The sequence below is a fragment of the Gobius niger genome (assembly GCF_951799975.1).
Source record: "Gobius niger genome assembly, chromosome: 6".
In the NCBI taxonomy this organism is placed as follows: Eukaryota; Metazoa; Chordata; class Actinopteri; order Gobiiformes; family Gobiidae; genus Gobius; species Gobius niger.
In genome coordinates this window covers 37,401,818-37,418,395 of record NC_136857.1, presented here as the reverse complement: position 1 = coordinate 37,418,395, position 16,578 = coordinate 37,401,818, and the positions used below count along the sequence as shown (strand labels likewise).

At 42.1% G+C, this 16,578-nt stretch overlaps 3 protein-coding genes across 3 annotated transcripts in view; all 3 read right to left on the bottom strand.

The window, feature by feature from the left end:
* Positions 1-16,578, bottom strand: part of LOC306964332 (uncharacterized protein) — a gene marked incomplete at its 3' end in the record, with an annotated part of 391,619 nt that overhangs the window by 122,084 nt on the left and 252,957 nt on the right. The window lies entirely within an intron of this gene.
* LOC306964336 (uncharacterized protein) lies at positions 2-9,531 on the bottom strand (the record flags this gene model as incomplete). Its single annotated transcript, XM_079558328.1, has 4 exons — positions 9,268-9,531; positions 4,622-5,119; positions 49-109; positions 2-5 (listed from the first exon to the last, which is right to left on the bottom strand). Exons 1-4 carry the CDS (start codon positions 9,452-9,454, stop codon positions 2-4), a joined length of 750 nt encoding a protein of 249 aa, XP_079414454.1. The 5' UTR covers positions 9,455-9,531.
* The window catches only part of LOC306964334 (excitatory amino acid transporter 5-like), a gene marked incomplete at both ends in the record, with an annotated part of 19,104 nt that continues 16,084 nt past the window's right edge, over positions 13,559-16,578 (bottom strand). Inside the window, 2 exons of the mRNA XM_079558325.1 lie at positions 13,559-13,663; positions 16,061-16,564. Of these exons, the coding sequence (XP_079414451.1) occupies positions 13,559-13,663; positions 16,061-16,564 (609 nt within the window). The remainder of the gene's footprint in view (positions 13,664-16,060; positions 16,565-16,578) is intronic.

Genomic DNA, 16,578 nt, shown 5'->3' with positions numbered 1-16,578 from the left:
TTCACCTGAAAAAACAAAACCACATTTAAATGCAGCACTGGGATGTACATGTGTGAGGAGAACAGGACGTCTGTACTCACCGTCGCACTGGAACTGCCACCAGAGGGCGCTGTAACGAAAACAAACACACGTCAGTCAAACACGAGACACATGCACAAAAACACAAACAAGAGGCGGGTTTTTACAGCCTGGAATCAGAGAACTAAACTGAACTGAAGTGAACTGAAGTGAACTGGACTGAAGTGAACTGGACTGAAGTGAACTGAACTGAAGTGAACTGGACTGAAGTGAACTGAACTGAAGTGAACTGGACTGAAGTGAACTGAACTGAAGTGAACTGAACTGAAGTGAAGTGAACTGGACTGAAGTGAACTGAACTGAAGTGACCTGGACTGAAGTGAAGTGAACTGGACTGAAGTGAACTGAAGTGAAGTGAACTGGACTGAACTGAAATGGACTGAACTGAACTGAAGTGACCTGGACTGAAGTGAAGTGAACTGGACTGAACTGAACTGAAGTGAAGTGAACTGGACTGAAGTGAACTGAAGTGAAGTGAACTGGACTGAACTGAACTGAAGTGAAGTGAACTGGACTGAAGTGAACTGAAGTGAAGTGAACTGGACTGAACTGAAGTGAACTGAAGTGAACTGAACTGAAATGGACTGAAGTGAAGTGAACTGGACTGAACTGAAATGGACTGAAGTGAACTGGACTGAAGTGAACTGAAGTGAACTGGACTGAACTGAAGTGAACTGGACTGAAGTGAACTGGACTGAACTGAAGTGAACTGGACTGAAGTGAACTGGACTGAATTGAACTGGACTGAACTGAACTGAAGTGAACTGGACTGAAGTGAACTGGACTGAAGTGAACTGGACTGAATTGAACTGGACTGAACTGAACTGAAGTGAACTGGACTGAAGTGAACTGGACTGAACTGAACTGAAGTGAACTGGACTGAAGTGAACTGGACTGAAGTGAACTGGACTGAAGTGAAGTGAACTGGACTAAACTGAAGTGAAGTGAACTGGACTGAAGTGAACTGGACTGAAGTGAACTGGACTGAACTGAAGTGAACTGGACTGAAGGGAACTGGACTGAACTGAAGTGAACTGAAGTGAACTGGACTGAAGTGAACTGAAGTGAACTGGACTGGACTGAAGTGAAGTGAACTGAAGTGAACTGGACTGAAGTGAACTGAAGTGAACTGGACTGAACTGAAGTGAACTGGACTGAAGTGAAGTGAACTGAAGTGAACTGGACTGAAGTGAAGTGAACTGGACTGGACTGAAGTGAACTGAAGTGAACTGGACTGAGCTGAAGTGAACTGGACTGAAGTGAACTGAACTGAAGTGAACTGGACTGAACTGAAGTGAACTGGACTGAAGTGAAGTGAACTGAAGTGAACTGGACTGAGCTGAAGTGAACTGGACTGAAGTGAACTGAACTGAAGTGAACTGGACTGAAGTGAACTGAACTGAAGTGAACTGAACTGAAGTGAACTGGACTGAACTGAAGTGATCTGAACTGAAGTGAACTGAACTGAAGTGAACTGAACTGAAGTGAACTGAACTGAAGTGAACTGGACTGAAGTGAACTGAACTGAAGTGAACTGGACTGAAGTGAACTGAACTGAAGTGAACTGGACTGAAGTGAACTGAACTGAACTGAAGTGAACTGAACTGAAGTGAACTAAAGTGAACTAAACTGAACTAAACTGAACTGAAGTGAACTAAACTGAACTGAAGTGAACTAAACTGAAGTGAACTAAACTGAACTGAAGTGAACTGAACTGGACTGAACTGGACTGAACTGAAGTGAACTAAACTGAACTGAACTGAACTGAAGTGAACTGAAGTGAACTGAAGTGAACTAAACTGAACTAAACTGAACTGAACTGAACTGAAGTGAACTGAAGTGAACTGAAGTGAAGCCAGATGAACTTTCTTAGTTTCAGCCTCGCTTCCTCGTCCAAAACCAGATGTTTTTATTATATTTTGTTTATCGTAACTGTGGCTGGGACAGTTAAAACACACCAGTATGGAATAGAAAAAACTAGGGCCCGACCAATATGGATTTTCAAGGTACGAGACCGATATCGATATGAAGGGGGTTGGCCTGGCCGATATTGAAAATATTTTAATATCGGCCGATAAATCAGTCGGGCCTTAGAAAAAATACAAGTACTGAGAGAAAGATAAAGTTTAGATGCTGTTGGTTATCAAAATGTAAAAAGAAAAAAATATGTGAAACATTTGGAAAAAAATTGGCAAAAACAAGTGGAATAAAATTATACAGAATGAAATTATAAAGTGGAAACATTGGGGGGAAATGTAGAATTTTGGGATAATTGGGGGAAAAAATTAAAATTTCTTTTTTTTACGAGAGCACATGAAGGCAGCATTAAAGCTCAATAAACCAGGCAGGAATTGAATATTAAAAAACTTCTAAATATTGCTACGTCCAAGGCTGTAAACTGAGGAGTCTGCAGGAGCCACTGAAATAATCATAATAATAATACACAAATTAATATTGGACTGACGATGGAAACTGGGAATCACAGAGTATAATATGTTAATATGTTTATTAATGTGCCTGTTGACATTGTTTGGTGTTAAACCTGATTTTTAGAGAAATTGCTTCAAATTTCTTTCTTTTTTTAGTTTATTTGAGTAACAGATGCATACAGGTCTAGTATACATATAACATACAGAATTTTTCACAATATAAGAGGCATAAGTGCTGCTCAAAGGGAGTAGGAAGAAGTTAGATATAACTTATAAGGCCCTACCCTCCTTTCAGACTTGCTACTGCTCACGGCACTATCATTTTTAATGTATATTTAGGCTTTAACCATGAGATCTATGCGGCAATTCCAGACGGAGGAATTGCCTTAGTAGTGAATTAAATCAACAAACGGCTCCTCTTAGCAAATCCCAAACAGTAAAGTAATTAGTTCATGACATTCTTGTGTTGCTCTTGCATAAGGTTGAAGGTGCACATTCTGGACATCACATAATAAATCCGGATTCATAACATACTTCTCATGATCGGATCAAAATAACAAAGACAATTCATAATTCAGGAACAGATGATTAATTACAGGAGTTTTGCAGACTTTTCCAGTATTTGCTTTCTGTACATTATTTTAAATTGTACTACAGTTGAATGCATTTTTAAATCCTCTTCTAAGGTGTTCCAGAGGTCGACTCCACTTCGTGTAACAAACAGACTTTTTTGTGTTGTGCGGGAATATTTCTTCTTAAGATTCATTTTCCTTCTTAGGTTATAACCCCCATCCTGGTCTGAAAACATGATTTGAATGTTTGCAGGAAGTAAACTTTTTTTGGCTTTGAAGACAACTAGGGCAGTTTTTAATTGCACCAACTCTGTGAATTTGAGAATCTGCGACTGTACAAATAGTGGGTTGGTGAGCTCCCTATATCCGACTTTGTGGGTAATTCGTATGGCCTTCTTTTGTAATTTATAAAAAACATCTGTATTGCTTTTATACGTGTTCTCAGCGGGCGTCTCTCAGAAAGAAATGACCATATTTGGATGACAGCGCCATGTCGGCCGCTCTCACTATATTCACACGTGAAGATAAAACATGTCAATATTGGTGAATGAAAAAGCGCGGCAACTCCTCACGACAAAACGCTGTAAAATAAGCATCGCACAGGGTAAGTTTGTATTTTGTTATAAACTAAAAGGAGAAAAACGCAGAGTCTCGTCATGTAACTGAGCAAAGAGCCTTTTCAACCTCTTCACTCCTGAACCGAGAGTTCAAGCTCCAGTTCAGCTTTACCCAAATCCTGCAGGCCAGTGTAACACCTCATTTGAAAGACCTACAAAACTAAATTGATCTTTGTCCTCACGTCATCAGATTTTTTTTCATCACTTTTTTTGTTGGGCAGTCGTCTCATTTTTGCCAAATTTTCGTGACTTTTTTTCTAAATTTTTTGTCAAATTTTTCTCACTTTTTTCATGTGTTTCGATTATTTTGGGTCCATTTTTGGTCACTTTTTCGTCCATTTTTTCTACATTTTTCGTGAATTTTTTCTCAGTTTTTTGTCAAATTTTTGTCAATTTTTGTCATTTTTTTGTTCATTTTTTCGTCCATTTTTTCGTCCATTTTTTCGTCCATTTTTCGTCAAATTTTTCTCACTTTTTTCATGTGTTTCGATTTTTTGGGTCCATTTTTTGTCACTTTTTTGTCCATTTTTTCTAAATTTTTCGTGAATTTTTTCTCACTTTTCTGTCAATTTTTTGTCAATTATAGTCATTTTTTTGTTCATTTTTCGTCAAATTTTTCTCACTTTTTTCATGTGTTTCGATTTTTTGGGTCCATTTTTTGTCCATTTTTTGTCACTTTTTCGTCCATTTTTTCTAAATTTTTCGTGAATTTTTTGTCACTTTTTTGTCACTTTTTTGTCAATTTTTGTCAATTTTTTGTCAATTTTTTGTCACTTTTTCGTCAAATTTTTCTCTCTTTTTTCACATTTTCGTCTCAGTTTTGTTGCCATTTTCACACCTTTTTTCCAGAAGCTTTTGGACTGGGGTAAAGCTGGAGACAATGTGCTCGGTTCAGGTGGGAGTTAAGGGGTTAAAGGAGCCGCACCTTCAGAACAGCTGTGCGCTCGCTCTCCGGGGTGAGCGCTCATGTGCAGGTCCAGATGATCTTTCTGGGCGAATGTTTTCTCGCAGATGGAACAGCTGAAAGGCCTTTGCCCGGTGTGGACCCTCAGGTGCGTCTCCAGCTTGGGTTTGGTCATGAAGCTCTTCGCACAGAAAGGACACTCGTGTTTCCCTCCCGCTCTCGCCTCCGGCCCTTTCCTCTGGTCGTGTCGGTCTCCGTCAGCCTCCGTCTCCATCTGCACGGGCGTGTCGCTGCTTTGTGTGCGAGTGGCTTCTGCATGATCGCGTTTCTCGCTCAGACTGGACACTTTGGTGATAACGATGTCGGTGTTTGGTGAAGCCTCGCTGAACTGCAGGAGCTGCTCTTCCTCCTGCTTCACCCTCTGCTCCTCCTGCTCCACTTTGATCCGCCGAGTCTCTGGGATTTCCTGACTTCGACCGGGCTCAGCATCGTCCTGAGTTGGTGAGTCGATCTGGAACTCTGCCAGGACAAACACAAACACAGAGAACAAAGTAAACGTGATCAGTTTGTGAGAGAGAGAAGACGCATCGACCACCTCAGCTCTAAACCAGATCCTGAGCCGTGACGGTCAGACAGCGCCGAGTTTCTGTACGAGCCTTGTTTAGGAGCTGATCACCAATAAGCCCATCATTGATTTTTCAGACAGTAATGAGGCTGGACAGGCCATCGGGAGCACCGGGAGTTTCCCGATGGGCCGCCATACTTTTGGGCCGGTCGGGTCAGTCAGAGCGAGAAATACATTACACCCAGGCCCACATTAAGCGGCAAGAACTATTGGAATCCCGGGGCCAAATCCGGCCCTCCAGCACAGAACCCCTGGCCCCCAGTATGATTTTGCAAAATATTATTATGCAAAAAAGGGATGAAATACCTGTTAAAAGTACACTAAAAATGAGAGAAATAGTGTATTTTTTAAATGTCTTTGGAGAACATCCCACTTAGTCAAATATAATGTAAAACAGGGATTCTCAACTGGTAGGTTTGGACTCAAAGGTGGGTCGTGAGCCTAAAGGGAACTTTTTTTTCAATATTTTCTATCTGAAACTACACTGGAAACACACTGGAGTCTGTTAAAATTTGTATTATTGGGTTGTTTTGATCATAATTTCAGTCTTCAAACAAATCTACGGCTTGTTCAATAAAAATGTGTGGTAAATACAATGTTTTATATGATATATGACAAATGACAGTTTTATTTGGGTCGCAGCTTGTCATTTAGGTAATGGCGGGTCTTGGAGCCGGACCACTTTGAACCACTGATGTAAAACATTGGTATTTGCAGGAAATGGTTCTTAACTTTAGGCTGCACTGGTGAGGGTCGGCCCTCAGTGTTTTGGCGATGATGAAAATCGGCCCTTAGTGATGCAAAACTTGCCGACCCCTGATATAGATGCAAGTACACAATTCCTCCACTAGAGGCATGTGACACCTTTTATGCCCTTATTTGGTTGGTTTTGAGAAGCTTATTTGTGTTGCAGTCGCGAGAGGAACCTCATTAACGGAACGCACATTATAAGATTGTTTAGTAAATTTACAAACAACAGGGTTAAAGTGTTTAGTGCTCGGAGGCGTTAGCTTGTATTCAGCAGATGTTGTCCTCGATTCGTAGCTTAGACTGTTTTAGTTCAAGCCGAGGGCTCATTGTTTTGCTCATCACCTCCACTATTGCATTGAATATGACTGATTATTTGACCCAAAAGTCCCGGGCTGATTTTTTCTGCCAGTCCAAAAAGAAAATGTTTTCCCTGATTATTTATATCACAGTGATCGGATTCGCAAAACTAACGTATTATTCTTGAGGCTGAAAGTCTTTTCCACAGACCAACATCACGCTCTTGTTTTCGAATAAGAGACGCCTTTATGATAATCAGACCATTGTTCATATGAGCTGAAGAGACGACTTTGAACTTTGGGACAGTTTTTGTTTCATGTGAATCAGTGTTAATTTTGACATATTTTAGTTTAGTTTTAGTCTTAGTCTTTTGACTAAAATGTAATTTAATTTTAGTCGAGTTTTAGTCTAAAATTATTTTTTCAATTTTAGTCTAGTTTTAGTCGACGAAAATTGCTTGTCAATTTAGTCGACTAAATTTAAGACTAATTTAGTGGACTTTGCATTGATAATATTCATTATAATCATGTTTAATGTTGTTCCTCTGCTTCATGGAGCTGCTCCACATGATAAAGCTCAGAGCTGATCCTTTAGCAGAGAATTTACATGATCTGAGGCTCTTTCAGACGGTCAATAGAAGTTTGGATGATTTTAGTCTCTCCTTTTCATTTTTATTTAGTCTTATTTTAGTCGACTAAAATATCTGGACATTTTAGTCATAGTTTTAGTCTCATGAGAAACTTTTAATTTAGCTTTAGTCCAATTTTAGTCACAAAAATATCACTTTGACTAAAATTAAGACTAAATATTTTAGTCAACAAAATTAACACTGATGTGAATTGGCCCCAGAATAACAGAGGAATTAACAACAAACTAAGACTATAAATCTGCATAAAGACCGTTACCATAGTTACCAGTACGGTGTGGCTCTTTGGAAAGTTGTGATGTCACGTGAACAGGCGCTTTTTACATCAAAGTCACGTCAACGCCATTTTCATCGTAAACAAAATGTGGAAAAGACGAGGAAGCACCGTGAGGACCTCATGACCAGAGCGGCTCCGACACGGAGAGCCCGGCAGGAGCGAGAACAGAATGATCCATGAAAAAAAATAAGTTTTAAAATGTGGCACAGATGTAGGTATGTGGAGATTTTCTAAAATGGAGTTGCCATTTTTGTCCCCAATATCGGTGACCGGGTTTTGCCCTGATCATTGTTAGAGCGGGACGGCAAATGGCCTGTTTGGCTGAAATTAGACGGTCATTCCCACAGTAAGTCACTCGTCACGTCGTCAGGATAATTGTCTTCAGTCTCGTGTAGAAACGGAGAGAATCGTGTTTTCATTTACTCCCACAGCAGCAAATTCAAATGTAAGAATGTAATAAACACCTTTCAGACACTGTGGACACTGTGGAGAAGGAGCTGGACACTGTGGAGAAGGAGCTGGACACTGTGGAGAACGAGCTGGACACTGTGGAGAACGAGCTGGACACTGTGGAGAAGGAGCTGGACACTGTGGAGAAGGAGCTGGACACTGTGGAGAAGGAGCTGGACACTGTGGAGAAGGAGCTGGACACTGTGGAGAAGGAGCTGGACACTGTGGAGAAGGAGCTGGACACTGTGGAGAAGGAGCTGGACACTGTGGAGAAGGAGGTGGACACTGTGGAGAAGGTGGACACTGTGGAGAAGGAGGTGGACACTGTGGAGGAGAAGGAGGTGGACACTGTGGAGAAGGAGCTGGACACTGTGGAGAAGGAGGTGGACACTGTGGAGAAGGAGGTGGACACTGTGGAGGAGAAGGAGGTGGACACTGTGGAGAAGGAGCTGGACACTGTGGAGAAGGAGGTGGACACTGTGGAGAAGGAGGCGGACACTGTGGAGAAGGAGGTGGACACTGTGGAGAAGGAGCTGGACACTGTGGAGAAGGAGCTGGACACTGTGGAGAAGGAGCTGGACACTGTGGAGAAGGAGCTGGACACTGTGGAGAAGGAGCTGGACACTGTGGAGAAGGAGCTGGACACTGTGGAGAAGGAGCTGGACACTGTGGAGAAGGAGGTGGACACTGTGGAGAAGGAGGTGGACACTGTGGAGAAGGAGCTGGACACTGTGGAGAAGGAGCTGGACACTGTGGAGAAGGAGGTGGACACTGTGGAGAAGGAGCTGGACACTGTGGAGAAGGAACTGGACACTGTGGAGAAGGAGCTGGACACTGTGGAGAAGGAGGTGGACACTGTGGAGAAGGAGCTGGACATGAAGAGGGTCTTGTTGTCGTTTGCTGCTCAAAGTTGTGTGATCTTTCCAACACCATTCAGTTACTCAGCTCCACTTTTGTTGCTCGTTTTTCCCACTTTCTGTCCATGATCATTAGTTTTGTTGACTCTGCACTGACACAACTGAAAACAGCCTCATTAAACCAAACTCCAATGTTTAAATGAACTAAAGGAGCTAAAATATAACATGTTTTAACACGTACAACCAATGTTTACTGAAATGTTGATGAAAGAATCTTGAATATGTAAAAAGTTCTGGTCATTTCTCTTTTTAGGTCACACTGACCTCCATTCATTTCAATGGAAGGGGCGGGACTAAAGACAGATGCTGATTTTGAACTAGAAACCGCTGTAACTTTCTTCATACTGAACATATACACACATTTCATTGCATATTGTTGGGGGTTACAGCATCTTTCCACTTAAACCATTTACTTGCCTTTCTATTGAGTTTGAACATTTTATCCACATACTTAGATACAGCCTTGAGTTCACAGACAGGATGTCATCTCCGGTTATCGGTCTTGTTTCCATAATCGTGCATCTCTAGTGTAAAAGGTTTAGTCATGTATCGCGATAATGTCATATCGTAATCGCATTCACACCTACACACCTGTAGCTTAGCTTCTGGTTTCCACCACAGAGTCCGGGCAAACGGGCGTGACTCCGGTTTAGATTTTATTGATAAAAACATTAACCTGAACTTTGGCCTCTGTGCGGACCTCACCGTGGAGCAGGACTTGTTGTTGTTGTTGTTTCTGCCGCTGGTTCCTCTGGTGGTTCTCCTCTTTGGAGCGACACAGCTCCTCCTCATACTCCGCTATGGTCCTCTCCAGCAGCTCACAGATCTCCTCCGCGGCCGCGCTCAGCCGCTCCGTCACCAGAGCTCTCAGAGTCCGGCTCCTCGCGGACATGTTGCTTTATAAACGTGTTTGTCGCTTTAGCATCGGAGCTAGCCTGAGCTAACGTGAGCTAACACGAGCTAACATGAGCTAACCGCGGGGAGGGCCGGAAGGAAGCGGGACGTCACGTGCTGCGTTCAGTCTCACGTTGTGTGTGACAACAGCGCCCCCGTGCGGATCCCGACTGCAAACTTATATGGTTTAACCTCTTAACTCCCACCCCAGTTTCTTGACTGGAGAGCTATAGGTCAGAGTAACACCTCATTTGAAAGCTAAGACCGACAAAACTGATCTTTTTCCTTGCTTTGTTGCCATTGATGTGATTTTTACCCCCCTTTCCATTGCTTTTTATTTATTGATCATTTTTTTTCTCTTTTTTAGTTGCATTTTTGTCATATTTTGTCCCCTTTTCCATTGCTTTTTTGTCATTTTTTTCTCACTTTTTTGTCATTTTTTTCTCGTATTTTTGTCAATGTAGCTGTTTTTTATGCTTTTGTTGTTGCACTTTCCTTGTTTTTGTCTCGTTTTTTTGTCGCCTTTTTCCAGAAGTTTTCCGTTCCGAGAAAATGTGCTCCGTTCAGGTGGGGGTTAAGAGGTTAACAAAAGAATCAGAGGCAGGTAGTACTCAGCTACATTTACTCAAGTATGTACAGCTTACTTGAGTAACTTTTTGAAGTAACTGTACTTCTTAGAGTAGTTTGATCACAGACCGACAGCACTTTCTACTTCTCCTTGAGCAAGTGTTTCACTCTTGAGCAAAAACAACTGGGTCATTCCGTGTGGTTTCACCCACAGCCTCCCAGGTCACCCTCCCAGGCCTGGATGAATTATTATTTTAGTTCAGGATCTCCAACCAAAGACTCTCTACATCTGTACACACTTGACAACTCACATTTTAAATTCATTTTCTGTTTGTTCTGAACTTGCTGAACACAATCTGCAAACAGTTTGGTCAATATTGTAAAGTCTAAGGACTAAACTCAAGTCATTTCTTTGAAGTACTAATTCTCCAGGGTGAAAGTGTTTTTGAAGTATAAGTAGCTCTCCGACGCTCTTGATGTGTAAAAGTAGCTCGCCGGGTAAAAGAGGTTGGAGACCCTGGTTTAGTTCCTACCAGTGGTGGAAATGTGTTCTGTGCCATGGCTGCCAAAATATTTCCAAAAGCAATCATCAGAAATGGTCTAGATCAGGGGTAGGCAACGTCAGGCCCGGGGGCCAAAATCGGCCCTCCATCATCAAACTCTGCCCCTCGAGATGATTTTGAGAAATATTATGACCCAAATCAGAGATCAAAGGCCTGTTAAAGTACTCTAGAAATGTGAAAAATACTGTCAATTCCTTAAAATGTCTAAGCAGAGCAGCCTTTTAGGCCATAATCCTAAAAGACTACTCTAAGAATACTAAGAAATGACTTAAATCTACTTGAATAAGAGATTAAATCTAAAGATTGAGCAGATTTGGTCTGAAATTAAAGCAGATAAAACCTATTCTTGCCAATGGAACAAGCACAAGTTTTTTCTTAATTCAGATCATTTGGTTTAATTGGTCCTTTTAGCCCTTGGTCTTTTGACGATGAAGAAAACCGGCCCTCCACCGAGCAAACTTGCCTACCCCGGTCTAGATTGTAAAACCTTTGGATTTACAGGCTGCTAAAAACGGCAAACCCCAAAATGGGGCTCTATAAAAGAAGTGCACTGGGTGATCATCTTCATATTCTGGATTGTGGTTTATTAGGATAAAACTTTCCTGAAGTAGAAGCAGGATGTTGATCTGATGAAGGGTCTTTGAGTTAGAGCTTCACAAAGATGGTCCTGCTCAGAAAAGCTCAGAAATGGACCCCAAGTAGATTCTTACAATCTGGTTGATTTGGAACGGATTTGACTTTCCACTTTGAGTAAAGTGAGTACATTTTGTTAATTGTTTATAATTATTTATTTTCATGACATTTTCTTTGGAAATATTACGACTTTCATTCTGTTTCTCATAATTTATGTCACAACTGAACTAAATCGCTCAGTTACCCGGCACACCCTGTACTCAAGTGACATTTTCTGACTCTTATTTCAGTATTTCGGTTACTTCTATATGAATACAATTATTTTAAAAGGAAAATTACTTTTACTTACTTACTCTACCCACGTCTGAAAATAACAATGTGTGTTGAAATCCATCTTGGTTTATTGTTCCCTCATTTTTACTTTAATGCAGGTAATCCACAAATATACTGTATGATCATCGGGGCGGACGGGCCACATGTCCATTCTGGAAGAGCACAGAAGGGCCACCGGTCCCGCCTCAACCGAGCTTCACCCAAATCTAAAAGCTAAAAAGAAAAGCATCCAAATAGCGAGAAAAAGAGGACGAAAAGTCAACAAAAACATGAGAAAAACATGGACAAAAAAACTACAAAAACATGAGAAAAACACGGACAAAAAAACTACAAAAACATGAGAAAAACACAACAAAAAATGATAGAAAAAATAGTTTATAAAAAAACAACAAAAATATGACAAAACTGGCGATGTGACGAAAAGTTTCCTTCACTTTTGTAGGTCTTAGCTTTCAAATGAGGCGTTACATTGTTGATCTCCAGTCGAGAAGCTTTTAGATTTGGGTAAAGCCCAGTATAAAAAAAACATGAATCTAAAAGGAATTCCGTGGAGTATGGTGTACCACAAGGTTCAATTTTGGGACCATTATTATTTATTATTTATATTAATGATTTTGCTTCTGTTTCTACGACCGCCTTTCCCGCTCTTTTTGCTGATGATGCCGATCAAAAATATAATAATAAAAAGCCGAACTGGGGAAAATGCACTCGTTAATGTTAAGGCGGGGGGTCAGAGGTTAAAATATGTATTTGTGGAAGTCATAATTACGCTAATTTGGGCCAGGCTGGTCAGAGTCTAGGGCTGGTTTTCAGTCCCAGTCCGCCCGAGGATCATTATTAATAATTCCAATGGTTTCATGTTTGTTTATACTTGGTTTTACTGTTTTGTTTGAATGAGGCCTGGAGGTTGAAAGCTGGTCAGAGGGCACCGTGAGCACCATGAGCACCGTGAGCAGCTTCTCTTGGCTCGTGCAGGAGTTAATCTGTGGATTACTGAGTCTCCTCCTCACGCATTCGGATTAAAAACTGTCTCTGAGCAAAAAGAGCAGCTCAACAAACACCGCCCTGTCACAGCGCTGCGTGCAGCCACAAGGGGGCGGTCAAGGGGTTGGAGTTAAGTCAATAAATATATAAAATCACAAGGATAAAGAAGGATGAAGTTAGATTTAAACTGGTTTGTGGTGATTTTCCTGTAGTTTGGTCTCAGACTTGAATTTTCGTCACATTTTTGCTGATTTTTTGTCACGTTTTTGTTAAATCTTTGTCACATTTTTGTTAAATTTTTGTCACATTTTTGTTGAATTTTTGTCACATTTTTGTTGAATTTTTGTCGCATTTTTGTTGAATTTTTGTCACATTTTTGTTGAGTTTACATCCTTGTTTTCTTCTCATTTTTTGTGGCTGTTTTGGTGCTTTTTCCCCAAGAAGCTTTTTGATTAGGGTAAAGCCAAACTGGAGAAAATGTGATCCGTTCAGGTGGGAGTTAAGAGGTTAAAAACCCACTGAGGCAACATTTTACAAAGTCATTTATTGTTTATCGTTTATTGTTGACGAAACAAAGACATGGATATAAAAGTAGGTGAACGTTCAGACGGTCGGTGTTTGTGCGTTGGCAGAAACAGGAGTGAGGTCAGAGCAGGTCAGCGTTAAGGCAGGTCCACTACATTACAACAGTTTGCACCCACAAAACACAAGGGGCACTTCGGGAGGTCAGAGGTCGCAGCTGCAGGGAAACAGTGATCGAAGGCTAAACCTGCTAACCCTGTACTTCACAGTGTGTGAGATCGTTTCCAAACTGGAGCAGCCCCAGAGTCTTCCTCCTCCCGGTGCTTCCCTTTGGTCTGAAGCTGCAGTCGACCAATGAGGTATGAACAATAAAGATTTCACTTCAACACTACAGCACAAACAAACAAAAGCAAATACAAAATCAACTTTAAAAACAAGAGTGACTCGGAGAGGTCACCAGACAGCAGGCACTTCGGGCGCAGTGGGGTCGAGGTGCGTCTTTAGGGCCGGAGCCTGAACCGCTCTGTGTCCCGGAGAAGGTCCAGAGCCACTTTTTCACAGGAGCAGAACAGGAGAGACCGCCTCAGGGTTTGCATTTCAAAAGCCTTCAAACGCAAGAGACAAACCGGCCTAAACCACCCAGGAGGCGCTGTGGGGATACGCTTAGTTAATGCAGAGTGAGAAAGACTTTCTGTTTTTGACGAGTTGTTTATACATATCGCTTTTTTTTTCCTGTACTCAGACTACATGAGTTGTGTCGGCAGCTACAAGGGCCCCACATTTCAGTCAAATTATGGGGTTGTTTCCCTTGTCACGGCGACAGGCTCTGACAGCGCTCACTCTCCACTTCTCATGAAAACAGAATCATCTTAAAACACGCAGATGACTCAGTTATTGTAAGTCTACTTCACAAAAATGAAAGTCAGCGTGGCCCAGTTGTTGCGGATTTTGTCAAATGGTGTGATGAGTCTTATCTTCTCTTAAACGTTGCAAAAACAAAAGATATGATCATCGACTTTAGGAAGAGCGCTCTCCCACATGTTGTAACATATATAAAGGGACAACAAGTGGAGTGTGCGGAGTCCTACAGGTATCTTGGAACAATTATAGATTGCAAACTGAATTTGAATGAAAACTGTGCTGCTGTTTGTAAAAAAGGCCACCAACGACTGTGTTGTCTTTGGAAACTGTTATTCTTTCATGTAGATCAAACTGTGATGACACTTTTCTGTCGGGTGGTCAAGTAAAGTCCTCGGCCTCAGACCAGTTTGGACTTTCTGCAGGATAGACAGTTAGAGAGGACGGCACGAAGCATCGCAAAAGACACTGAGCATCCTTTGCATTCAGAGTTTCGATGCTTCCGTCTGGGCGTCGGTTTTTGATGCCAATGAGCCACACAAACCGTTTTAAGAAAAGCTTTGTTCCCGCTGCCCTTTCCTTTATGAACAAGTCGGGATCAAATTGCCCCTGACACGGCTTTTTTGTCTTTGTTACTGTCAAGTGGCTTAAACCTCAGTTGTTTCTGTACCAATGGCACATCCTGTTAGTATCTGGAGCACTTACAAGGTGTATATTTAAATATGTGTGATGTTTTATCTTTGTATTATGTGTTTTAATGTGTCGACTAGTTTTCAGAATTGCAAGACGAATTTACCCACGGGTACAAATAAATTAACCTAACCTAACCTTACTTTGCCAGATATAAAACCACAATGGAGCAGTCTGCTGAAGTGGACACTCATATCAGGACAGTAGTTTGACAAATACAACAGAGCAAAGCTGTTGTTTTTTGTCTCAAAGGGGAGTTGAATCCACACGGCTCTCATGAGAACAGTTATTTTTAGTAACTCTAGTTCTCTGAATGTGCTTGATTAAAAACAAATTACCTTCAGGCTAATTCTCAGTTCTCATTTTTTTTTAAAGTTGGTGATAAACTTTAAGTACATCTCGATTGGCCTGAACGTAGCCACACAGCGCTACGGCTGGAACTGCTAGCTTTTCTTATATCAGTATTTTAAAGATACTTGGTTTTCGATACCGCTACCTGAACGATGCTTCCTCTTATACCTATACAAAATATTTGCTGTAAAAAAAAAATCACTGGCCACAAATAAAAATGGTTGTTTCCACCTCCAAAAGCAAGGAGTGAATCTGGACTTTTTAAGTGAAGTTATAAATTGTCCTTGTTTTTTGCATCGAAATTTAGAAATTTAGATTTTAGTAAATTAAAAAAATATTTCCTCCCTCACTACTTATATTTATGTTTCATTAGGAAGCCGGTGGAGAGCGATTTCTCCTCCGTGTTTAAAGATTCTGCGACGTCAGCGACAGTTTCAGACTCTGGACTTTGTTGTAGCCGATTTTATATCTGTGTCAGTCGCCTTCAAGGCTCAGCAAAGTGTTAAACTCCAACTATGAAGGACTGGTCACTTCTGACAACGTCTCTCCTCGTTCTCTCTTCCCGTTTCTGTCTTTTTCTTTTCTTTTTTTGCTACATCGCAGTCCTGGTTGTAACAGGAAATCCTAAGTGACTAGAAACTAAATCATCAACTTTCCAGTGACTGAAATGGTCCAAACCTTCTCCTTAATGCTTTTCACTCTCTGTGAATATTGTCGTTTGGGATTGAACTTCTCCCAAGTGGCCCGTCCTGTTCCGCTCCTGGAGAACGACAGCTTTCGACTGAGCGGCAAATTCAACACAATCAACCACAGACAAGAGAAGACCGGATTCGAGAAGCTGAGAGGAGCTCAAACAACAGCATGGATGGATCGTGAGAGCCAGAGGTGAGCCGCACTTATCCACAGACCTTCACCTTTCGCTCCAGCAGGAAACAATCCATGTAATCCACAGTGACGTCTTCATGAACAATCCCCCCCCCCCACAATCTGAGGAAGACCAGAGGTTAGACCAGGACCTCAGGACCTGAGGAGTCTGAGGAGTCTGAGGAGTCTCCAGGAGTCTGAGGAGTCTCCAGGAGTCTGAGGAGTCTCCAGAAGTCTGCAGGAGTCTCCAGAAGTCTGCAGGAGTCTCCAGGAGTCTGAGGAGTCTCCAGAAGTCTGCAGGAGTCTGAGGAGTCTGCAGGAGTCTCCAGGAGTCTGAGGAGTCTCCAGGAGTCTCCAGGAGTCTGAGGAGTCTGAGGAGTCCCCAGGAGTCGGAGGAGTCTGAGGAGTCTCCAGAAGTCTGCAGGAGTCTCCAGAAGTCTGCAGGAGTCTCCAGGAGTCTGAGGAGTCTCCAGAAGTCTGCAGGAGTCTCCAGGAGTCTGAGGAGTCTCCAGAAGTCTCTGCAGGAGTCTCCAGAAGTCTGCAGGAGTCTCCAGAAGTCTGCAGGAGTCTCCAGGAGTCTGCAGGAGTCTCCAGGAGTCTGAGGAGTCTCCAGAAGTCTGCAGGAGTCTCCAGAAGTCTGCAGGAGTCTCCAGAAGTCTGCAGGAGTCTCCAGGAGTCTGAGAGTCTGAGGAGTCTCCAGAAGTCTGCAGGAGTCTGAGGAGTCTGCAGGAGTCTCCAGGAGTCTGAGGAGTCCCCA